The 25146-nt window shown below is 46.8% G+C and overlaps 1 protein-coding gene across 12 annotated transcripts in view; it reads right to left on the bottom strand.

Annotated features, from left to right (window-relative positions):
• LOC118359241 (CUGBP Elav-like family member 5) overlaps positions 1 to 25146 on the bottom strand; it is a 418411-nt gene that overhangs the window by 43835 nt on the left and 349430 nt on the right. For 6 of the 12 annotated variants that reach the window (XM_035737648.2, XM_035737651.2, XM_035737649.2 and 3 more), the window contains exons 5-6: positions 19229 to 19308; positions 3078 to 3251 (exon numbers count right to left, since the gene is read on the bottom strand). In XM_035737648.2, the coding sequence (XP_035593541.2) occupies positions 3078 to 3251; positions 19229 to 19308 (254 nt within the window). The remainder of the gene's footprint in view (positions 1 to 3077; positions 3252 to 19228; positions 19309 to 25146) is intronic. The other 6 variants (XM_035737655.2, XM_035737657.2, XM_035737659.2 and 3 more) reach the window with 1 other exon arrangement.

The raw sequence follows: 25146 nt of genomic DNA, 5'->3' as shown, positions 1-25146 counted from the left end.
TTGACTCACAGCCCTGCCCTGGGGGGTGTTGAGGGGTAAGAGGGGTAATGGGTTGTGTTAGTTAACTCACAGCTCTGCTCTGGGGGGATGTTGAGGGGTAAGAGGGGTATGGAGGGTTGAGGGTTGTGTTAGTTTACTCACAGCCCTGCCCTGGGGGATGTTTAGGGGTAAGAGGGGTAATGGGTTGTGTTAGTTAACTCACAGCTCTGCTCTGGGGGGTGTTGAGGGGTAATGGGCTGTGTTAGTTGACTCACAGCCCTGCCCTGGGGGATGTTTAGGGGTAAGAGGGGTAATGGGTTGTGTTAGTTAACTCACGGCCCTGCTCTGGTGGGTGTTGAGGGGTAAGAGGGGTAATGGGTTGTTATAGTTAACTCACAGCTCTGCTCTGGGGGTGTTGAGGGATAAGAGGGGTAATGGGTTGTGTTAGTTAACTCACAGCTCTGCTCTGGGGGGTGTTGAGGGATAAGAGGGGTAATGGGTTGTTATAGTTAACTCACAGCTCTGCTCTGGGGGGTGTTGAGGGGTAAGAGGGGTAATGCGTTGTGTTAGTTAACTCACAGCTCTGCTCTGGGGGGTGTTGAGGGGTAAGAGGGGTATGGAGGGTTGAGGGTTGTGTTAGTTAACTCACAGCTCTGCTCTGGGGGATGTTGAGGGGTAAGAGGGGTAATGGGTTGTGTTAGTTAACTCACAGCTCTGCTCTGGGGGATGTTGAGGGGTAAGAGGGGTAATGGGTTGTGTTAGTTAACTCACAGCTCTGCTCTGGGGGGTGTTGAGGGATAAGAGGGGTAATGGGTTGTGTTAGTTTACTCACAGCTCTGCTCTGGGGGATGATGAGGGGTAAGAGGGGTAATGCGTTGTGTTAGTTAACTCACAGCTCTGCTCTTGAGGGGTAAGAGGGGTATGGAGGGTTGAGGGTTGTGTTAGTTAACCCACAGCTCTGCTGGGGGGGGGATGTTGAGGGGTAAGAGGGGTAAGAGGGGTAATGGTCTGTGTTAGTTAACGCACAGCTCTGCTCTGGGGGGTGTTGAGGGATAAGAGGGGTAATGGGTTGTGTTAGTTTACTCACAGCTCTGCTCTGGGGGATGATGAGGGGTAAGAGGGGTAATGCGTTGTGTTAGTTAACTCACAGCTCTGCTCTGGGGGGTGTTGAGGGGTAAGAGGGGTATGGAGGGTTGAGGGTTGTGTTAGTTAACCCACAGCTCTGCTCTGGGGGGTGTTGAGGGGTAATGGGCTGTGTTAGTTAACTCACAGCCCTGCCCTGGGGGGTGTTGAGGGGTAAGAGGGGTAATGGTCTGTGTTAGTTAACTCACAGCCCTGCCCTGGGGGGTGTTGAGTGGTAAGAGGGGTAATGGGCTGTGTTAGTTGACTCACAGCCCTGCCCTGGGGGGTGTTGAGGGATAAGAGGGGTAATGGGCTGTGTTAGTTGACTCACAGCCCTGCCCTGGGGGGTGTTGAGGGATAAGAGGGGTAATGGGCTGTGTTAGTTGACTCACAGCCCTGCCCTGGGGGGTGTTGAGGGATAAGAGGGGTAATGGGTTGTGTTAGTTAATTCACAGCCCTGCCCTGGGGGGTGTTGAGGGGTAAGAGGGGTAATGGGTTGTGTTAGTTAACTCACAGCCCTGCCCTGGGGGGTGTTGAGGGGTAAGAGGGGTAATGGGCTGTGTTAGTTGACTCACAGCCCTGCCCTGGGGGGTGTTGAGGGATAAGAGGGGTAATGGGTTGTGTTAGTTAACTCACAGCCCTGCCCTGGGGGGTGTTGAGGGGTAAGCGGGGTAATGGGCTGTGTTAGTTGACTCACAGCCCTGCCCTGGGGGGTGTTGAGGGGTAAGAGGGGTAATGGGTTGTGTTAGTTAACTCACAGCCCTGCCCTGGGTGGTGTTGAGGGGTAAGAGGGGTAATGGGCTGTGTTAGTTAACTCACAGCCCTGCCCTGGGGGGTGTTGAGGGGTAATGGGTTGTGTTAGTTAACTCACAGCCCTGCCCTGGGGGGTGTTGAGGGTAATGGGCTGTGTTAGTTAACTCACAGCCCTGCCCTGGGGGGTGTTGAGGGGTAATGGGTTGTGTTAGTTAACTCACAGCCCTGCCCTGGGGGGTGTTGAGGGTAATGGGCTGTGTTAGTTAACTCACAGCCCTGCCCTGGGCTGTGTTAGTTAACTCACAGCCCTGCCCTGGGGGTGTTGAGGGGTAATGGGTTGTGTAGTTGATCACAGCCCTGCCCTGGGGGTGTTGAGGGGTAATGGGTTGTGTTAGTTAACTCACAGCCCTGCCCTGGGGGTGTTGAGGGGTAATGGGCTGTGTTAGTTAACTCACAGCCCTGCCCTGGGGGTGTTGAGGGGTAATGGGCTGTGTTAGTTAACTCACAGCCCTGCCCTGGGGGGTGTTGAGGGGTAATGGGTTGTGTTAGTTAACTCACAGCCCTGCCCTGGGGGGTGTTGAGGGGTAATGGGCTGTGTTAGTTAACTCACAGCCCTGCCCTGGGGGGTGTTGAGGGGTAATGGGTTGTGTTAGTTAACTCACAGCCCTGCCCTGGGGGGTGTTGAGGGGTAATGGGCTGTGTTAGTTAACTCACAGCCCTGCCCTGGGGGTGTGAGGGGTAAGAGGGGTAATGGGTTGTGTTAGTTAACTCACAGCCCTGCCCTGGGGGGTGTTGAGGGGTAATGGGTTGTGTTAGTTAACTCACAGCCCTGCCCTGGGGGGTGTTGAGGGGTAAGAGGGGTAATGGGTTGTGTTAGTTAACTCACAGCCCTGCCCTGGGGGTGTTGAGGGGTAATGGGCTGTGTTAGTTAACTCACAGCCCTGCCCTGGGGGTGTTGAGGGGTAATGGGCTGTGTTAGTTAACTCACAGCCCTGCCCTGGGGGGTGTTGAGGGGTAATGGGTTGTGTTAGTTAACTCACAGCCCTGCCCTGGGGGGTGTTGAGGGGTAAGAGGGGTAATGGGCTGTGTTAGTTAACTCACAGCCCTGCCCTGGGGGGTGTTGAGGGGTAAGAGGGGTAATGGGCTGTGTTAGTTAACTCACAGCCCTGCCCTGGGGGGTGTTGAGGGGTAAGAGGGGTAATGGGTTGTGTTAGTTAACTCACTGCATGTGCGTAGGTGCTGTAGGTGCTGAATGGCAGGGCGATGGCTGGGTTGAAGATGCCAAACTGGCCGACCATCTGCTGCATACGGCGGATGGTGCGCTCCTTGTCGGTGTCGGCAAACTTCACCACCAGGCTGGAGGACGCGCCCTGGGGGGGGAGAGAATCGGAGCCGTTCTGAGGAGAGAGGGACCGCACACTTAACCAAACAACCCTCCTCTGTCTGCAAGACCTCTATCCAGCAGTTGATATGTCAATCTCATTATCATCAACATGACATACCACACAGTCAGTCATTATCGGCTACTATATGTATGTTTAGATAATGAACTAAAGAACTAGAGTTCACTTCTCAAGTTTGAAACAAGTCATGCGTGATAATGTTAATAATAATTATTATTATATATTATAATGTAATTGGATGGTTTATTGGTTCAGCATGAGCTGCTCGTATGCCATTAGGTCTGTTGTTAACGTCAATATTAGCAGGCTCCTCTCATCGAACATCAAGCTCACAGTTTTATAGCTTTCCAGATACTACATGACCGAACATTTGTCTTATTGATGATATTATGTCCGTGTGTTTGCGGTCTGCATGCATACGTACGGCCACACAGTCATATGAAGCTTCTCTATTTATATTGTTAATGTCCTCTTTTCAGATACAACCATAACCCTCCATCATATTTAACATAATGCAAGGAAGCATAATGGGGCGGCAGGTAGCCTATTGGTTAGAGCGTTGGGCCAGTAACCGAAAGGTTGCTTGATCGAATCCCCGAGCTGACAAGGTAAAAGTCTGTTGTTCTGCACCTGAACAAGACTGTTTCTAGGCTGTCACTGTAAATAAGAATTTGGTCTTAACTTACTTGTCTAGTAAGATTATGTGCATTAATAAACAATAAATTGTTCACTATTTTTCCAATATACAGTATTGGGATATTTTCCTTTTATTTCCTGCGCTAGAACAATAGGTGCTATCTGGAACCTAAAAGGGTTATTCTGCTGTCCCCAGAGGAGAACCCATTTGAAGAACACTTTTTGGTTCCAGGTAAGAACATTTTGGGTTCCATGTAGGACAGAGGGTTCTACATGGAACCCAAAAGGGTTCTACATAGAACCAAAAAAATGTAGCCCTGGAACCAGAAAGGGTTATCTTATGGGGACAGCCAAAGAACCCTTTTTGGAGCCATTTTTTCTAAGAGTGTGTGGTTTAAACTTGGTCCAGCCACTCAAACCAGGGACAAATGATTATTTGAGATTGGAGCGGCTAATATTGACATCGGCACAAGTAAGCACATATTGACCTTGGTGAAGGTGCTCTTCTAAGTGTTTCTCTCTCTCTCTCTCTCTCTCTCTCTCTCTCTCTCTCTCTCTCTCTCTCTCTCTCTCTCTCTTTCCAATTCTCTCATTCTGATCCAGCACTTCCCCTTTTCCCTCTCTCTCTTTCCAACTCTCTCATTCTGATCCAGCACTTCCCCCCCCTTCTCTCTCGCTCTCTCCAACTCTCTCATTCTGATCCAGCACTTCCCCCATTATCTCATTCTCTCCCCAACTCTCTCATTCTGATCCAGCACTTCCCCCATTCTCTCCTCAACTCTCTCATTCTGAATCAGCACTTCCCCCATTCTCTCACTCTCTCCCCAACTCTCTCATTCTGATCCAGCACTCCCCCCCCTTCTCTCTCGCTCTCTCCAACTCTCTCATTCTGATCCAGCACTTCCCCCATTCTCTCACTTACTCTCTCCAACTCTCTCATTCTGATCCAGCACTTCCCCCATTATCTCATTCTCTCCCCAGCTCTCTCATTCTGATCCAGCACTTCCCCCATTCTCTCACTCTCTCCCCAACTCTCTCATTCTGATCCAGCACTTCCCCCATTCTCTCACTCTCTCCCCAACTCTCTCATTCTGATCCAGCACTTCCCCCATTATCTCACTCTCTCCCCAACTCTAGCATTCTGATCCAGCACTTCCCCCTTCTCTCACTCTCTCTTTCCAACTCTCTCATTCTGATCCAGCATTTCCCCCATTATCTCATTCTCTCCCCAACTCTCTCATTCTGATCCAGCACTTCCCCCATTATCTCATTCTCTCTCCAACTCTCTCATTCTGATCCAGCACTTCCCCCATTATCTCATTCTCTCCCCAACTCTCTCATTCTGATCCAGCACTTCCCCCTTCTCTCACTCTCTCTTTCCAACTCTCTCATTCTGATCCAGCATTTCCCCCATTATCTCATTCTCTCCCCAACTCTCTCATTCTGATCCAGCACTTCCCCCATTATCTCATTCTCTCTCCAACTCTCTCATTCTGATCCAGCACTTCCCCCATTATCTCATTCTCTCCCCAACTCTCTCATTCTGATCCAGCACTTCCCCCATTCTCTCCTCAACTCTCTCATTCTGATCCAGCACTTCCCCCATTCTCTCCTCAACTCTCTCATTCTGAATCAGCACTTCCCCCATTCTCTCACTTTCTCCCCAACTCTCTCATTCTGATCCAGCACTCCCCCCCCCCTTCTCTCTCGCTCTCTCCAACTCTCTCATTCTGATCCAGCACTTCCCCCATTCTCTCACTTACTCTCTCCAACTCTCTCATTCTGATCCAGCACTTCCCCCATTATCTCATTCTCTCCCCAGCTCTCTCATTCTGATCCAGCACTTCCCCCATTCTCTCACTCTCTCCCCAACTCTCTCATTCTGATCCAGCACTTCCCCCATTCTCTCACTCTCTCCCCAACTCTCTCATTCTGATCCAGCACTTCCCCCATTCTCTCACTCTCTCGCCAACTCTCTCATTCTGATCCAGCACTTCCTCCCTTCTCTCTCCCTCTCTCTCTTTCCAACTCTCTCATTCTGATCCAGCACTTCCCCCCTTCTCTCTCTCTCTTTCCCTTTCCAACTCTCTCATTCTGATCCAGCACTTCCCCCATTCTCTCACTTACTCTCTCCAACTCTCTCATTCTGATCCAGCACTTCCCCCATTATCTCATTCTCTCCCCAGCTCTCTCATTCTGATCCAGCACTTCCCCCATTCTCTCACTCTCTCCCCAACTCTCTCATTCTGATCCAGCACTTCCCCCATTCTCTCACTCTCTCCCCAACGCTCTCATTCTGATCCATCACTTCCCCCATTATCTCACTCTCTCCCCAACTCTGGCATTCTGATCCAGCACTTCCCCCCTTCTCTCACTCTCTCTTTCCAACTCTCTCATTCTGATCCAGCACTTCCCCCATTATCTCATTCTCTCCCCAACTCTCTCATTCTGATCCAGCACTTCCCCCATTCTCTCACTCTCTCCACAACTCTCTCATTCTGATCCAGCACTTCCCCCCTTCTCTCACTCTCTCGCCAACTCTCTCATTCTGATCCAGCACTTCCTCCCTTCTCTCTCCCTCTCTCTCTTTCCAACTCTCTCATTCTGATCCAGCACTTCCCCCATTCTCTCACTCTCTCCCCAACTCTCTCATTCTGATCCAGCACTTCCCCCATTATCTCACTCTCTCCCCAACTCTAGCATTCTGATCCAGCACTTCCCCCTTCTGTCTCTCTCTCGCCAACTCTCTCATTCTGATCCAGCACTTCCTCCCTTCTCTATCCCTCTCTCTCTTTCCAACTCTCTCATTCTGATCCAGCACTTCATCCCTTCTTTCTCCCTCTCTTTCTTTCCAACTCTCTCATTCTGATCCAGCACTTCCCGCATTCTCTCACTCTCTCCCCAACTCTCTCATTCTGATCCGGCACTTCCCCCATTATCTCATTCTCTCCCCAACTCTAGCATTCTGATCCAGCACTTCCCCCTTCTCTCACTCTCTCCACAACTCTCTCATTCTGATCCAGCACTTCCCCCCTTCTCTCACTCTCTCGCCAACTCTCTCATTCTGCTCCAGCACTTCCTCCCTTCTCTCTCCCTCTCTCTCTTTCCAACTCTCTCATTCTGATCCAGCACTTCCCCCCTTCTCTCTCTCTCTCTCTTTCCCTTTCCAACTCTCTCATTCTGATCCAGCACTTCCCCCTCTCTCTCTCTCCAACTCTCTCATTCTGATCCAGCATTCTGCTCTGTCTCTCTCTCTCTCTCTCTCTCCAACTCTCTCATTCTGATCCACCCCCTCTCTCTCTCCAACTCTCTCATTCTGATCCAGCACTTCCCCCCTTCTCGCTCTGTCTCTCTCTCTCTCTCTCTCTCCAACTCTCTCATTCTGATCCACCCCCCCTCTCTCTCTCCAACTCTCTCATTCTGATCCAGCACTTCCCCCTCTCTCTCTCTCTCTCTCTCTCTCATTCTGATCCAGCACTCTCCTCTCTCTCCATTCTCTGATCCAGCACTCCTCTCTCTCTCTCTCTCCTCTCTCTCTCTCTCACTCTCTCCAACTCTCTCTCTCTCATTCTGATCCAGCAACTCTCTCATTCTGATCCAGCACTCCCTCCTCTTCCTCTCTCTCTCTCTCTCTCTCTCTCTCCAACTCTCTCATTCTGATCCAGCACTTCCCTTCTCTCTCTCTCTCTCTCTCAACTCTCTCATTCTCATTCTGATCCAGCACCCTCTCTCTCTCCAACTCTCTCATTCTCTCAGCACCCCTCCCTCTCTCTCTCTCTCTCTCTCTCTCTCTCTCTCTCTCTCTCTCTCTCTCTCTCTCCAACTCTCTCATTCTGATCCAGCACCCCCCTTCCTCTCTCTCTCTCTCTCTCTCTCTCTCTCTCTCTGATCCAGCTCTCTCTCTCTCTCTCTCTCTCTCCTCTCTCTCTCTCAACTCTCTCATTCTGATCCTCTCTCTCTCTCTCATTCTGATCTCTCTCTCAATCTCTCATTCAACCCCCTTCTCTCTCTCTCTCTCTCTCTCTCTCTCTCTCTCTCTCTCTCATTCTGATCCAGCACTCTCTCTCTCTCTCTCTCTCTCCAACTCTCTCATTCTGATCCAGCACTCTCTCTCTCTCTCTCTCTCTCTCTCTCTCTCTCCAACTCTCTCATTCTGATCTCTCTCTCTCCAACTCTCTCATTCTGATCCAGCACCCCCACTCTCCTCTCTCTCTCTCTCTTCTCTCTCTCTCTCTCTCTCTCTCTCTCACTCTCTCTCTCTCCTCTCATTCTGATCCAGATCCAGCACCCCCTCTCTCTCTCTCTCTCTCTCTCTCTCTCTCTCTCTCTCTCTCTCCAACTCTCTCATTCTGATCCAACACACCCCCTCTCTCTCTCTCTCTCTCTCTCTCTCTCTCTCTCTCTCTCTCCAACTCTCTCATTCTGATCCAGCACTCCCCCTTCTCTCTCTCTCTCTCTCCCTCTTTCCATTTGCTGCGCTGCCATAATGAAACCAGCAGGTGCATCTGCCACACACCATTCATTAAGAATCTTCAAATGATTTAGCACTACATTTGACCTTTGTTGCGCTCCGCCTTGCCTCCCCCTCAAAACTGCCCAATCGATCCCTATAAAAGGCCAAAATATTACTCTGATCTGACAGTGTAGAAAGGTTGTGCGTCGGGCGAGATAAGAGGCTCCCTGAAATTGATGTGAAATAGTCAATAATAGCAGTGAGTGCTGGTGAGGCTGGGGCCAGGCTGGGGAGATAGCTGCGGGCTGTGTTTGTGCTATTAGGGGCTGGGGGGTTGTGGGATGTTGTAGGGGGGTTGTGTGGTAAGCCACAATGGGGCTACAGCTAACTCCCTGGCTGCCTACTACACATTGGGGAGGTGGGGAGGTTTCTCTCTCTCTGCGTATGGTTGGGGATGACTCTGGATCTATTTGTTGGAGGGCCTTGGTATAGCATAGCCAACAGGCGAAGGGACCGCCTCGTAAGGTGCAGGCTTGGCTCACACTGGAGCATATATACTGTACAATGTCTTCGGAAAGCATTCAAACCCCTTGACTTTTTCCAGAGATCCTTGATGAAAACCTGCTCCAGAGTGCTCAGCACCTCAGACGGGGGAGAAAGTTCACCTTCCAACAGGACAACGACCCTAAGCACACAGCCAAGACAACGCAGGAGTGGCTTTGGGACATTCCATGAATGTTCTGAGTGGCCCAGCAAGAGCTCGGACTTGAACCCGATCAAACATCTCTGGAGAGACCTGAAAATAGCTGTGCAGCAACGCTCCCCATCCAACCTGGCAGAGCTTGAGAGGATCTGCAGAGAAGAATGGGAGAAACTCCCCAAATACGGATGTGCCAAGCTTGTGGCTTCATACCCAAGAAGACTCAATGCTGTAATTGCTGCCAAAGGTGCTTCAACAAAGTACTGAGTAAAGGGTCTGAATACTTATGTAAATGTCATGTTTCAGATTTTTATTTGTACATTTTGCATGTGTTAAAACCTGTTTTTGCTATGTCATTATGAGGTATTATGTGTAGAACAACAATTGAATCAAATTTAGAATAAGGCTGTAAAGTAACAAAATGTGGAAAATGTCAAATGGTCTGAATACTTTTCGAAGGCACTGTATAGGATATCCCATAAAATTGTCAGAGACTCCAGTCACCCAAGTTGTTTTCTCTGCTACCGCATGGCAAGCGGCACAGGAGCGTCAAGTCTTGGACCAAAAGGCTCCTCAACAGCTTCTACCCCCAAGCCATAAGACTGCATTAAACAATTCATAAACATCGCCACCGGACAATTTACATTGACCCCCCCACCTACAACTACAGATTATCTCAACTAGCCTGTACCGGTGCCCCCTGTATATAGTGTCATGACGTTGGTCTGAGTGGGGGAAGTTCATGACCCCAATAAATACCTTTCCCCTTTTTCCTTTCTCTACTCTACCGATGTGACTATTGAAAATCCCTTTGTTAACATTGAGAGAGAGTTTGGTGACATCAAAAGATGGGAAACGGAACCATATTTCGGTAATCCAACCAGTTGAAAATATGCATTGGGACTTAATGAATATGATGTCAGTTCAGTTGACATCTGAGACATGATTACTGACGATAGGACGACATAAACTGTATCTTGGAAAATCTACACATTCTTGTTTTCAGATTCACATGGAATTGTTGTGCAATTTAAATGTTTAAATATGAAACTATTTGTGAAAGATGAAATGTAATTTTTTAGCTTCTTAATGAGAGAACGGTTTGTCAGAAGAACACCACTCTGCTCACTCAGAGGCCCCGCCCAAGTGAACAGACATGGGATGTAAACTATGAAACACGCCCTTCTTTCACCACTATATAAACCCCTTGACGAAAATGTAACTTTCTGTTCCGAGGACGTTAGGGCGACAGTCCTACGTTAAAAGTGCTCAGATAATAAGCTGTTTCAAGGACGTGTGGACTTGAGGTCACCACGTTGAAAGGACAAAGACCACCTACAGGACTAAGCCAACCTTAGAGAACCTAACAAAATTAGCATCAAATTTCAGTGTGAAGGTGATGACCTACACCCCGGAAGGATGCATTTCGACTATACCAGCCAGACTATAGCATGAGCTTAAAGTATGGCAACTTGGTATGAACTTTTAACTCCTATTCACTAAAGAAGTGATACCTCCTAGCCGTCGCATTAGCGCAGCAACTGTAGACGTGGGCTAGGAGAGGACGGACAGAGTATTTGTTCTACCCCACGACGACGGTACTACCAAGTATTCGTTCTACCATCAGATATTCTTCAGAGGACCAGAGATCCATGCTGAACCACCCAGCCTCCCATCTACCGAAGCGCAGCTCAGAGTAAATATTTATTGCATTCTCCTTTTTCAAATGGGCATTTAGAATGCATAAGATACTGTATTTACGATAGCATAGCTTCTCCCTTTGTTCCTCAGTCTTCCCACTCTTTGTCACGCCCTGGTCTAAGTATTTTGTGTTTTTCTTCATGTCTTGGGTCAGGCCAGGGTGTGGCATGGAGTTTTTGTATTGTGGTGTGTTTTGTCTTGGGGTGTTGGTGTGTATGTATTTGGGATTGTAGCTAGTGGGGTTATCTATGGCTGTCTGGAGTGGTTCTCAATCAGAGGCAGGTGCTTATCGTTGTCTCTGATTGGGAACCATATTTAGGCAGCCATATTCTTTGAGTTTGTCGTGGGTGATTGTCCTGAGTGTCTTGATGTCCTTAGTCTGTGTTAGTTTGCACCAGTTAAGGCTGTTTCGGTTTTCACTACGTTTATTGTTTTGTAGAGTTTGTGTTTTGGATTTGTGTTACGTTGTGTAAATAAACATGGATCACAATATACGCGCTGCAGTTTGGTCCGACTCTCCTTCACCATTAGAAAACCGTGACACTCACTCAAACCCAACCCCCTCTCTTTGTGTAACCAGGCCTTATCCGCTAGGGTCGTTTTCCTTTATGACATCATTTGTAATCAATGTATGATTCATTCTGTGTATGTAATTCTGTGTGATTAGTTAGGTATTTCGTAAATAAATAATTAAACCCAGTTTTGTATTGCTGATTCAACTTGTTAGCCAGGGTTCATGAAGATAACCAAGAATTTACAACTTTCAGATGAGACTGAATCAGGCGACGATTAAATATGAACTGCTATTGAGGTAAAAGATAACCAGGTCTTTAAGAGTTTATTCGGAAGATAACAACTCTATAAACATTATTCTGTGGTGCCCTGACTTTCTAGTCAATTATCTACCTGATTAGCTTAATCAGGTAATATTAATTACAGAGAAATGATTTTATAGAATAGCATGTCATAGCCAAAGACACGACAACAGCCTCGTTATTCTTCCTCTTCTTCTTAAATGTTTTATTCTTCTTGAACTGCACTGTTGGTTAGTGGCTTGTAAGTAAGCATTTCACGGTCAAGTCTACACTTGTTGTATTTGGCTCATGTGGCAAATAAAGTCTGATTTGATTTGATAGGGGGTTGATGAACCGTCTGGGGAACTTTGTAGGGGTGTGGGGTGTCATGGGGGTTCTATGTACAGTGGACAGGGAAGGAGGCTTGGTTCTAACTTTCTAGGATTGTTAAAAAATGAAGTAATGTTTGTGCTTTTAATGATGTAACAATTGTGCCAATAAAGGTATTTAAAAACAATCTCTCTCTCTCTCTCTCTCTCTCTCTCTCTCTCTCTCTCTCTCTCTCTCTCTCTCTCTCTCTCTCTGAATTCACTATTGAGGGGGTTGAGAATGTGTCAATGACATTTAATTTTCATGCTCAACAATCTGGCTCGAGGCTGGGCTCTGTTTATGCAGGCGAGATTTGCAGGTTGCCAGAGATGCTAAAAGATCGTCACTGGAGTGGAAGATGAATATAGATGTTTTTCTTGTCTTCCCCCTCTCTCTCTACATTCAGCGCTGTCTCTTTCAGCATCCCCTTTCCCCTTACGGCTGGCTAGCCATAAGTGCACAGCCTCACAAAGCTGCCTGCCTCTCCTCTCCTCTCCTCGCCACCGGCACCACATTAGGCCCCTGCTCATTAAGTGCACTGTATGACTAAACAATGAAGAGCATGCACTCGTAGATAGTAGGGTGAGGGTAAAACAACACTGTAATAGAGCACACACACTCATCCTCCCCCCCATCTCATCTCCTCTCCAGACCCACAGTCCATACTCTGTCGTAAGTGTCAGTACAAGGTTACACATCCCAGTCATACCGGTAGAAGGGCCTTGTTTTGTGTCCGTCCCGGTTTTACTATCTGTCCCATTAACATTATTATGGGGTATAACTAGAAGCGAGTCTGGGAGCAGGGATGCAGGACTGGAATACAGGAATGAGCAGCAGTGGCAAACAGTGAAGATTTTACTCCACAGCACTAAAAAAGCTATTAAAAGGCCGAGCTGGTTTGCTTCTTCTCCTGCTGAGGAGGCTCCCAGGTTCTTGGGGAGGGTTGGAATATATAATCTGACAGTATTAAGTTGTCTGAGAGCTAGGCAGAGGGAGGATGCTGCAGCCCCAGCCTTCTTCCTGTCCTGTCCTGTCCTGCCGTCTGGAGTGTGCTCACTTATGGAATTGTGGTTAATTGTGGATTGAGTGTGTGAGTGCAATGCCAATGCAGATCCTAGTCTGTCTCCTTTTCTGTACTCTTCTATCCTCTCAGTCTGTGTCTCTGCCCTGCTGTTGGCTCTCCCAGATATGTTGTATTGATCAGGGTGGATTATGTGTGAACCCATAGCTCCGGCAGAGCCTCGGCACCTTTAGACTGCTACATGAACTCCAGGAGCTTCAGAGTCCCTGGGAGACTTACAGTGGATTTATTTGCAGCCATCGTGCCACTGCGCCACACTCTCAGCCTCTAATACGAAAGGTGAAGAGGTTAAACATGTCCTGGTGATGCTTCACTCACCTCCTCTCTCTCCTCTCTGTGGAGAGGTCTTTATTTCAGTCATCACTAAACCCCTCTCTCTCCTCTCTGTGGAGAGGTCTTTATTTCAGTCATCACTAAACCCCTCTCTCTCCTCTCTGTGGAGAGGTCTTTATTTCAGTCATCACTAAACCCCTCTCTCTCCTCTCTGTGGAGAGGTCTTTATTTCAGTCATCACTAAACCCCTCTCTCTCCTCTCTGTGGAGAGGTCTTTATTTCAGTCATCACTAACCTCCTCTCTCTCCTCTCTGTGGAGAGGTCTTTATTTCAGTCATCCCTAAACCCCTCTCTCCTCTCTGTGGAGAGGTCTTTATTTCAGTCATCACTAAACCCCTCTCTCTCCTCTCTGTGGAGAGGTCTTTATTTCAGTCATCCCTAAACCCCTCTCTCTCCTCTCTGTGGAGAGGTCTTTATTTCAGTCATCACTAAACCCCTCTCTCTCCTCTCTGTGGAGAGGTCTTTATTTCAGTCATCCCTAACCCCCTCTCTCTCCTCTCTGTGGAGAGGTCTTTATTTCAGTCATCCCTAAACCCTCTCTCTCCTCTCTGTGGAGAGGTCTTTATTTCAGTCATCACTAAACCCCTCTCTCTGCTCTCTGTGGAGAGGTCTTTATTTCAGTCATCACTAAACCCTATCTCTCCTCTCTGTGGAGAGGTCTTTATTTCAGTCATCATTAAACCCCCTCTCTCCTCTCTGTGGAGAGGTCTTTATTTCAGTCATCACTAAACCCCTCTCTCTCCTCTCTGTGGAGAGGTCTTTATTTCAGTCATCACTAAACCCCTCTCTCTCCTCTCTGTGGAGAGGTCTTTATTTCAGTCATCACTAAACTCCTCTCTCTCCTCTCTGTGGAGAGGTCTTTATTTCAGTCATCACTAAACCCCTCTCTCTCCTCTCTGTGGAGAGGTCTTTATTTCAGTCATCACTAAACCCCTCTCTCTCCTCTCTGTGGAGAGGTCTTTATTTCAGTCATCACTAAACCCCTCTCTCTCCTCTCTGTGGAGAGGTCTTTATTTCAGTCATCACTAAACCCCTCTCTCTCCTCTCTGTGGAGAGGTCTTTATTTCAGTCATCATTAAACCCCTCTCTCTCCTCTCTGTGGAGAGGTCTTTATTTCAGTCATCACTAAACCCCTCTCTCTCCTCTCTGTGGAGAGGTCTTTATTTCAGTCATCACTAAACCCCTCTCTCTCCTCTCTGTGGAGAGGTCTTTATTTCAGTCATCACTAAACACCTCTCTCTCCTCTATGTGAAGAGGTCTTTATTTCAGTCATCACTAAACACCTCTCTCTCCTCTATGTGAAGAGGTCTTTATTTCAGTCATCACTAAACCCCTCTCTCTCCTCTCTGTGGAGAGGTCTTTATTTCAGTCATCACAAAAGCCCTTCTCTTTAGATGTCATGTTAGAGTGGCCTGCTACTTCCATGTCCATTCCCATGTTTGTTTATCTACCCAATCTTTTTCATTGGGCCTGTCAAGATATCACTGTGCAGAATCTCTCTCTCTCGCCACAGTACAAAGCAGTGAGGTGGATAAACTATGAAGTAAAAGTCTCATTAAATTTTAAGCTTCCAAGTGTGAGGCTGAACCCTCACCGGCTCAGAGCATCTAGAGCGGGTTCGGGAAAGGGGAGTAAAACTGTGGGAATAACACAGCTGTTCTTAGACAAGAAAAGAGCAGAAAAAGGACTGAGATTCAATGAAAAGTCGTCTGTCTTTATGAGTGCTCCCTTTGCAGCCAGGGCCCAATTGGTTCCTTTCCAAGCTGCACACACAGCACACCCCTCGTGTGAATGGTCCACATAAAGCTGCAAAGTTGCTTTAACGTTACACCTCCGTCTCTGTGCAAAACTTCAGAACAAGGAAATAAGGTTGAATTATCCTGTGCATGTCGTCATCTTACATAAGCAGCTGCAACCTGTAACGGACTCAAGTGTCACATGGCGAGTCCTGTAGCGGTGTCCCTGTCTCTTTGGTTTAGTCACACGATGGCTTAGTAACCAGAACAAAGGTTCCTAGTTCCTACTCAACTGTCTCAAACAGGAATAAACAGCCGCTATTGACAGGAAGTAGTTTAGTGAGTTCATGATTAAACTTTCTATTGTTCTGTTTCATGTTTAAATGATCTGATATGATAGCCTGAATCCCATTACTCTGCACTAAATAACCACTGAGAATGAATTAAGGCACACTGTGTGTTTATTGCTTGGTTAGTAAAATAACAAACGAGTGCAATCCATTCGGCTCTGATTAGAATGTCAATTGCTTGGGAAGTGACACGAGGAAAAATAAATATTAAGAAATTGTTTAATGTGACGAACATAGATATCTCATCCATCTGAAGTAACCTACTAACATTAAACTCGTCATTTTATTACCCTGACACTGGCTCTCATTCTATGGTGTGAATAAACTAATGAAAGCGAGATCACACTCAGCTGTGGGCTTTGACTATCTCCTCTCAGCGTATCTCCCTGTCTGGCAGATAGCACAGGAGGTTGGTGGCATCGTAATTGGGAGAACAGAGTCATGGGATTGACTGGAGCGGAATGAGGGGAATGGTATCAAATACATCAAACACATGGTGTCCAGGTGTTTGATGCCCTTCCCTTTGCTCCGGTCCGGGCCATTATTATGAGCCGTCCTCCAATCAGAAGCCTCCACTGTCAGAGAGCCACAGTGTGTCCATCACAGTCTAAAGTTGAACCAATCCTTTCCTATGCTCAAATGGAGAATAACCGGGTTCTCTGGTCCTGAACCTGTTATTCTGTCCCGGGACATTCCCACAGACACCTTCATCCTGAATCCCAGCAATTTGCTTTATAGCTCCAGCATTTAAATGTTTAATTGTGCGACGTCTTGAGCCATGTGAGGTCTTCTGAGCCCCGGGGCAGGGGCATGCGTGCGTGGAATGGAAGGGAGAGCCTGTCAGGGTCTCACATCTGACCTGTCATCACCTCCCACAACCCCATTCCACTCCTGCTTCTGACACACTCACACACACTCACACACACTTTCATAAATTTACACACACTTACACACACATACATATAGATGGATAGACTCATACACTCATGCACACAGATACACACTTAGGGATAGAGACATCCACCTATAGACACATTCCCTCTCACATTCATATGCTCAAACAGTAACACACACATACACACGCTCATTATCATACACACACACATTCACAAGAGACCACATGCAATCACACAATCTCTGAACGTCATATCCACACACATGTACTCACTCAGATCCCTCTCACACACATATACATAGACACACACTGACACCCCCCAACATGAAAAAGGCAAATGTATTCGGCTCAAGTCCTCCGAGCTGGAAAATAAGATCAGCCAGTGAGCCTTTGACCCTGGCTGATGGCTGTATGAGGATGTGACAGAGAGGAGAGAGAGAGAGTGTGTGTGTGTACATTTGCCCGTGTGGACCTGTCAGTGCACAAGCATGTGTGTGTGTGTGTGTGTGTGTGTGTGCATGGTTGTGTGTGTGTGTGTGTGTGTGTGTGTGTGTGTGTGTGTGTGTGTGTGTGTGTGTGTGTGTGTGTGTGTGTGTGTGTGTGTGTGTGTGTGTGTGTGTGTGTGTGTGTGTGTGTGTGTGTGTGTGTGTGTGTGCATGGTTGTGTGCTTGCGTGTGTGTGTGTGTGTGGTGTGTGTGTGTGTGTGTGTGTGTGTGTGTGTGTGTGTGTGTGTGTGTGTGTGTGTGTGTGTGTGTGTGTGTGTGTGTGTGTGTGTGTGTGTGTGTGCATGGTTGTATGCTTGCGTGTGTGTGTGTGTGTGTGTGTGTGTGTGTGTGTGTGTGTGTGTGTGTGTGTGTGTGTGTGTGTGTGTGTGTGTGTGTGTGTGTGTGTGTGTGTGTGTGTGTGCATGGTTGTGTGCTTGCGTGTGTGTGTTCTGCTATGCTTAGGGGATCTGCTGCTTATCTGTTAAGAAACTGCTGCTGTTCGTTATAGTGTTTACATTCAGCTAGGCTCTCGGGTAGAAATTATTCATAGCCATCTCTTTTCCTAGACTGATCACTTCTGCCTTTGGAATAGCTTGTATATGCTGCACACCTATTATTTTGTGTTTGACATAGTTGGTATTCATTTGTTATAACATTTCCTAATTTAAATAGACCCTAGATGTGGAGAATTTTGAATAGAGAGAACAGGGTCATTCATTGCATGGAATAGTTCATGATTACCGCCTGGAAGACACTGTATAGATGTACTGTTAGAAGTCCTGTAACGATGCTGTTCCATTCTCAATGCAGTGCTGTTCATGCAGATGTAGTCCGGTAGGATAATTCAGGACTGTCCTCTGAGTATCCCAAGCCCAGCTCAAGGCCTAATGGTGCACTGTCTGTCTGTCTGTCTGTGTAATCCTGGCGAGACGGAGCGACCGGGGCCAACACACGCCCATCCAAACCTCTGACACAGGAGATGAGATGCTGAGAAGATTTCAATAATCAATTTAGCCGACCAGGAGGGGATAAATCCTGTCCATTTTCCTCCTCACTCGCTTTTCCATCTCTCCTTCATCCCTTCCTCTGTTCTTCCTATCTCCCACCCGCACGCCCCTCCCGCTGCTCATACACAAATTAATCATTCAGCAGCCGATGTAGTGAAAGGTGGAGTAAACAAGTCTATTGCCTATTATCCCGGGAGGCCGGGAAAGAGAGAAGAGTGAGGGGAGAGAGGCAGAGATATACAGTAGAGGAGAAGGAAAAACAATGTGGCTGTCCAATACCACAGATCAGAGAGTACACAAGCCTATCTCCAGCCTATCTCCAGCCTATCTCCAGATTATCTCCAACCTATCTCCAGCCTATCCTCACGTCCCCGAGTCATTTGCACTTATATTGACCTCAAGGTTTGCACCAAAACGAATGACACAGTCAGCTAGCGCGGCGCTCTCTTTATCCACGTGTTGTGCCCCCATACAGTAAATAATAAAACCACGTGGTCTAATGCCGCAATGGTGAAAGAGGGAGAGTTCAGGCTCCTGAGTTTCTCCAACAAAGAGAGTGTATAGGCTGAGTGTACTTCAGCCCACTGAATAATACGTAGCGCACAGAATAACTATAATGCAGCTTTAGAGTGCACAGTAAGTGCCCTTTCTTTCTATGCATCAATGGTTTAGAGGGGCCGGGGCTAACCGGGGCTAACCACCGGCCACAAACAAATAATAACCACACCTAGCAGCACCACAGTAGCGACTGCTAGGATTACTGTATTTGTTAAAGGGTCTAACGGAAACATGACAAAACATTTTTCTCCGATAGCTCAACCCATTTTCATTCCATGAGATGCAAATGAATGTTCAATCATTTTCCTGTAATTAGACTCGCAAAAACTACCGATCCCTTTCATTCTAAAGAAGGTCTCACGCCCTGACCATAGAGAGCTGTTTATTCTCTGATAGTTGGGGCGTGATAGTGACTAGGGTGGGTCATCTAGGTGATTAATGGTTTATGTTGGCCTAGTATGGTTCCCAATCAGAGACAGCTGTTTATCTTTGTCTCTGATTGGGGATCATATTTAGGCAGCCATTGTGCTTTGTGGGATCTTGTCTACAGATAGTTGCCTGTGTGCACACCAGTAGCGTCACGTTTAGTTTGGTAGTTTGTTGTTTTTGTTCGGTGTTCATTTATTAAAGGATAATGTACGCCCACCACGCTGCACCTTGGTCCAATCATTATGATGAGCGTGACAGAAGGTTTATGGATGTACCTGTTTGCTTGTTGACGCTGGAATATTTATGAGGACAGTTGCACGTTGTGTCGGTCAATAAAACCTGGAGGTTGATCAGTAGAATCTAATGTAAAGTTGCTGTTGTTGTTTGTTAGTGTTGTGAATGTTGTATGTGGTTGTGTGGAAGGAAGGCAGGAGGTGTACTTACTGGCATGGTCTGGCTGCCATGGAGGGCACTGATTGCAGACTGGGCCTCCGCGTGTGTGGAGAACTTTACAAAGGCACAGCCTGAAAAACACACACACACACACACACATAGGGATGGAGAAAGAGGCAGGGTGCCGGCACGCACAAACACGCACGCACACACATACACACAGGAAGTGAATAAAAGGCAGGGTGCCTTTATTAAACACTGTGAAGAGAAGCGCGTCAAAACATTTCAGGGAGGCACAGAGAGACTCCCATTGCACAGCAGGCTGCTCCTCCCCAGGCTGCTCAAGCTGCAGGCTCTTGTACAGATTGCACTGATGAAGCAGAAAAGCATGCTATTTAGCACCACATGCCTGTCTGTGCATATTAAATACAGACCCAGTGAAATACATATTGTCTTAAGACGTCATTATGCATTAGTCTACAGTTCCTGGAAAGAAGCTAAACATGTTGAAGGGACTAATGCCGGTTGGATCAGGACCTGCAGCGAAGGAACCCAGGGGGGTAAACCTAGAGAATTACTGCATCTTTAAGTGTGGTCTTATCAAACGCTCTTCTCCTGTCTACCTCTGGACAAAATAATTGAGCCTGATAATATACTGTATAAATAAATATGTATGTAAACTTAGTTGACAGTTAACAGTTAGTTGACAGACAGGTATCTATAAACATCTGTAAATCTTTGTTTTTGTAAAGGATTGCATTATCTGACTTATATGACATTGATGTTCATTCACATTACCCAAACAGTAAGTAAGGACTAAATCTTACCTCCCCGACACTCTTAAAAAAGGATTCCAAAAGGGTTCTTCGGCTGTCCCCATAGGATAACCCTTTTTGGTTCTAGGTAAAACACTTTTAGGTTCCAGATAGAACCATTTTGGATTCCATGTAGAACCCTCTGTGGAAAGGGTTCCTCATGGAACCCAAAATGGTTCTAATTGGAACCAAAAGGGTTCTACCTGGAACCAACAAGGGTACTTCAAAGGGTTATTTTTTTAAAGAATGTAGTTGCCCCAGTGTCTCGCAAAGAACAATGCAATTGTTATGACATCCGCCATTCCCTCTTTACTTCTGTATGACTGTCGAGTCACAATGCCAGGACCTCAACCTCCACAACATTCCACAGCAATTTTCATAAGCACTGGCATGGGACTATGTTTCAGAGACATGAAGAAGCAGGGCTCCCAATGCTATTTACTGCATGTCAGAAGGTATTGGTTTCTACCAGACTGTGTGCTAGTTGCCTAGGTTGACAGACCATGGGGCCTGGGTCGTTCAATGAAAATAGTGCCTATTCCATCGCTTTGATGTTTTAAGTAGTAATTGTTCACCAATATTGAATTTTAAAAGCATGTTATATTAAATGAGATGCCCTTATAGACCTCATGGTGAATTGCGATTTGTTTATGAATAAAGACTTGCTAAAGTGACAAAATTCTGCCTTTTGACATGTCCCTTCGTGCCCCCTCTGTAAACCCTCTGTACACCCTCTGTAAACCCTCTGTAAACCCTCTGTAAACCCTCTGCACACCGTCTGTAAACCCTCTGTACACCCTCTGTAAACTTCTAGGAAGATTTTAACATGTCCTTTCGTGCACCCTCTGTAAACTTCTAGGAAGATGTTAACATGTCCCCTCCTGCACCCTCTGTAAACCCTCTGTAAACTTCTAGGAAGATGTTAACATGTCCCCTCCTGCACCCTCTGTAAACTTCTAGGAAGATGTTAACATGTCCCCTCCTGCACCCTCTGTAAACTTCTAGGAAGATGTTAACATGTCCCCTCCTGCACCCTCTGTAAACTTCTAGGAAGATGTTAACATGTCCCCTCCTGCACCCTCTGTAAACTTCTAGGAAGATGTTAACATGTCCCCTCCTGCACCCTCTGTAAACTTCTAGGAAGATGTTAACATGGCCCCTCCTGCACCCTCTGTAAACTTCTAGGAAGATGTTAACATGTCCCCTCCTGCACCCTCTGTAAACTTCTAGGAAGATGTTAACATGTCCCCTCCTGCACCCTCTGTAAACTTCTAGGAAGATGTTAACATGTAGGAAGATGTTAACATGTCCCCTCCTGCACCCCTCCTGCACCCTCTGTAAACTTCTAGGAAGATGTTAACATGGCCCCTCCTGCACCCTCTGTAAACTTCTAGGAAGATGTTAACATGTCCCCTCCTGCACCCTCTGTAAACTTCTAGGAAGATGTTAACATGGCCCCTCCTGCACCCTCTGTAAACTTCTAGGAAGATGTTAACATGTCCCCTCCTGCACCCTCTGTAAACTTCTAGGAAGATGTTAACATGTCCCCTCCTGCACCCTCTGTAAACTTCTAGGAAGATGTTAACATGGCCCCTCCTGCACCCTCTGTAAACTTCTAGGAAGATGTTAACATGTCCCCTCCTGCACCCTCTGTAAACTTCTAGAAAGATGAAGATGTTAACATGTCCCCTCCTGCACCCTCTGTAAACTTCTAGGAAGATGTTAACATGTCCCCTCCTGCACCCTCTGTAAACTTCTAGGAAGATGTTAACATGTCCCCTCCTGCACCCTCTGTAAACTTCTAGGAAGATGTTAACATGTCCCCTCCTGCACCCTCTGTAAACTTCTAGGAAGATGTTAACATGTCCCCTCCTGCACCCTCTGTAAACTTCTAGGAAGATGTTAACATGGCCTCTCCTGCACCCTTTTTATTTATTTTATTTATTTTTTTATTTCACCTTTATTTAACCAGGTAGGCTAGTTGAGAACACCTTTATTTAACCAGGTAGGCTAGTTGAGAACAAGTTCTCATTTGCAACTGCGACCTGGCCAAGATAAAGCATAGCACTGTGAACAGACAACACAGAGTTACACATGGAGTAAACAATTAGCAAGTCAATAACACAGTAGAAAAAATGGACAGTCTATATACAATGTGTGCAAAAGGCATGAGGAGGTAGGCGAATAATAAAATTTTGCAGATTAACACTGGAGTGATAAATGATCAGATGGTCATGTACAGGTAGAGATATTGGTGTGCAAAAGAGCAGAAAAGTAAATAAATAAAAACAGTATAAAAACAGTATGGGAATGAGGTAGGTGAAAATGGGTGAGCTATTTACCTATAGACTATGTACAGCTGCAGCGATCGGTTAGCTGCCGGATAGCTGATGTTTGAAGTTGGTGAGGGAGATAAAAGTCTCCAACTTCAGGATTTTTGATGTTCCAGTCACAGGCAGCAGAGTACTGGAACGAAAGGCGGCCAAATGAGGTGTTGGCTTTAGGGATGATCAGTGAGATACACCTGCTCTGCTACGGATGGGTGTTGCCATCGTGACCAGTGAACTGAGATAAGGCGGAGCTTTACCTAGCATGGACTTGTAGATGACCTGGAGCCAGTGGGTCTGGCCGAATATGTAGTCCTAGAGCATACAAGTCGCAGTGGTGGGTGGTATAAGGTGCTTTAGTGACAAAACGGATGGCACTGTGATAGACTGCATCCAGTTTGCTGAGTAGAGTGTTGGAAGCCATTTTGTAGATGACATCGCCGAAGTCGAGGATCGGTAGGATAGTCAGTTTTACTAGGGTAAGCTTGGCAGCGTGAGTGAAGGAGGCTTTGTTGCGGAATAGAAAGCCCTCTTGATTTGATTTTTGATTGGAGATGTTTGATGTGAGTCTGGAAGGAGAGTTTGCAGTCTAGCCAGACACCTAGGTACTTATAGATGTCCACATATTCAAGGTCGGAACCATCCAGGGTGGTGATGCTAGTCGGGCATGCGGGTGCAGGCAGCGATCGGTTGAAAAGCATGCATTTGGTTTTACTCGCGTTTAAGAGCAGTTGGAGGCCACGGAAGGAGTGCTGTATGGCATTGAAGCTCGTTTGGAGGTTTGATAGCACAGTGTCCAATGACGGGCGAAAGTATATAGAATGGTGTCGTCTGCGTAGAGGTGGATCAGGGAATCGCCCGCAGCAAGAGCAACATCATTGATATATACAGAGAAAAGAGTCGGCCCAATTGAACCATGTGGCACCCCCATAGAGACTGCCAGAGGACCGGACAGCATGCCCTCCGATTTGACACACTGAACTCTGTCTGCAAAGTAATTGGTGAACCAGGAAAGGCAGTCATCCGAAAAACCGAGGCTGTTGAGTCTGCCGATAAGAATATGGTGATTGACAGAGTCGAAAGCCCTCTGTAAACTTCTAGGAAGATGTTAACATGGCCCCTCCTGCACCCTCTGTAAACTTCTAGGAAGATGTTAACATGTCCCCTCCTGCACCCTCTGTAAACTTCTAGGAAGATGTTAACATGGCCCCTCCTGCACCCCTGTAAACCCTCTGTAAACTTCTAGGAAGATGTTAACATGCCCCCCTCCACCCCTGTAAACCCTCTGTAAACTTCTAGGAAGATGTTAACATGTCCCCTCCTGCACCCTCTGTAAACCCTCTGTAAACTTCTAGGAAGATGTTAACATAGCCCCTCCTGCACCCTCTGTAAACTTCTAGGAAGATGTTAACATGGCCCCTCCTGCACCCTCTGTAAACTTCTAGGAAGATGTTAACATGGCCCCTCCTGCACCCTCTGTAAACTTCTAGGAAGATGTTAACATGTCCCCTCCTGCACCCTCTGTAAACTTCTAGGAAGATGTTAATATGTCCCCTCCTGCACCCTCTGTAAACTTCTTGGAAGATGTTAACATGTCCCCTCCTGCACCCTCTGTAAACTTCTAGGAAGATGTTAACATGGCCCCTCCTGTACCCTCTGTAAACTTCTAGGAAGATGTTAACATGGCCCCTCCTGCACCCTCTGTAAACTTCTAGGAAGATGTTAACATGTCCCCTCCTGCACCCTCTGTAAACTTCTAGGAAGATGTTAACATGGCCCCTCCTGCACCCTCTGTAAACTTCTAGGAAGATGTTAACATGTCCCCTCCTGCACCCTCTGTAAACTTCTAGGAAGATGTTAACATGGCCCCTCCTGCACCCTCTGTAAACTTCTAGGAAGATGTTAACATGGTCCCTCCTGCACCCTCTGTAAACTTCTAGGAAGATGTTAACATGGCCCCTCCTGCACCCTCTGTAAACTTCTAGGAAGATGTTAACATGTCCCCTCCTGCACCCTCTGTAAACTTCTAGGAAGATGTTAACATGTCCCCTCCTGCACCCTCTGTAAACTTCTAGGAAGATGTTAACATGGCCCCTCCTGCACCCTCTGTAAACTTCTAGGAAGATGTTAACATGTCCCCTCCTGCACCCTCTGTAAACTTCTAGGAAGATGTTAACATGTCCCCTCCTGCACCCTCTGTAAACTTCTAGGAAGATGTTAACATGTCCCCTCCTGCACCCTCTGTAAACTTCTAGGAAGATGTTAACATGTCCCCTCCTGCACCCTCTGTAAACTTCTAGGAAGATGTTAACATGTCCCCTCCTGCACCCTCTGTAAACTTCTAGGAAGATGTTAACATGGCCCCTCCTGCACCCTCTGTAAACTTCTAGGAAGATGTTAACATGGCCTCTCCTGCACCCTTTTTATTTATTTTATTTATTTTTTTATTTCACCTTTATTTAACCAGGTAGGCTAGTTGAGAACACCTTTATTTAACCAGGTAGGCTAGTTGAGAACAAGTTCTCATTTGCAACTGCGACCTGGCCAAGATAAAGCATAGCAGTGTGAACAGACAACACAGAGTTACACATGGAGTAAACAATTAGCAAGTCAATAACACAGTAGAAAAAATGGGCTGTCTATATACAATGTGTGCAAAAGGCATGAGGAGGTAGGCGAATAATACAATTTTGCAGATTAACACTGGAGTGATAAATGATCAGATGGTCATGTACAGGTAGAGATATTGGTGTGCAAAAGAGCAGAAAAGTAAATAAATAAAAACAGTATAAAAACAGTATGGGAATGAGGTAGGTGAAAATGGGTG

The sequence above is a fragment of the Oncorhynchus keta genome, chromosome 26 (assembly GCF_023373465.1).
Source record: "Oncorhynchus keta strain PuntledgeMale-10-30-2019 chromosome 26, Oket_V2, whole genome shotgun sequence".
In the NCBI taxonomy this organism is placed as follows: Eukaryota; Metazoa; Chordata; class Actinopteri; order Salmoniformes; family Salmonidae; genus Oncorhynchus; species Oncorhynchus keta.
This window is presented reverse-complemented; position numbering and strand designations above follow the sequence as displayed.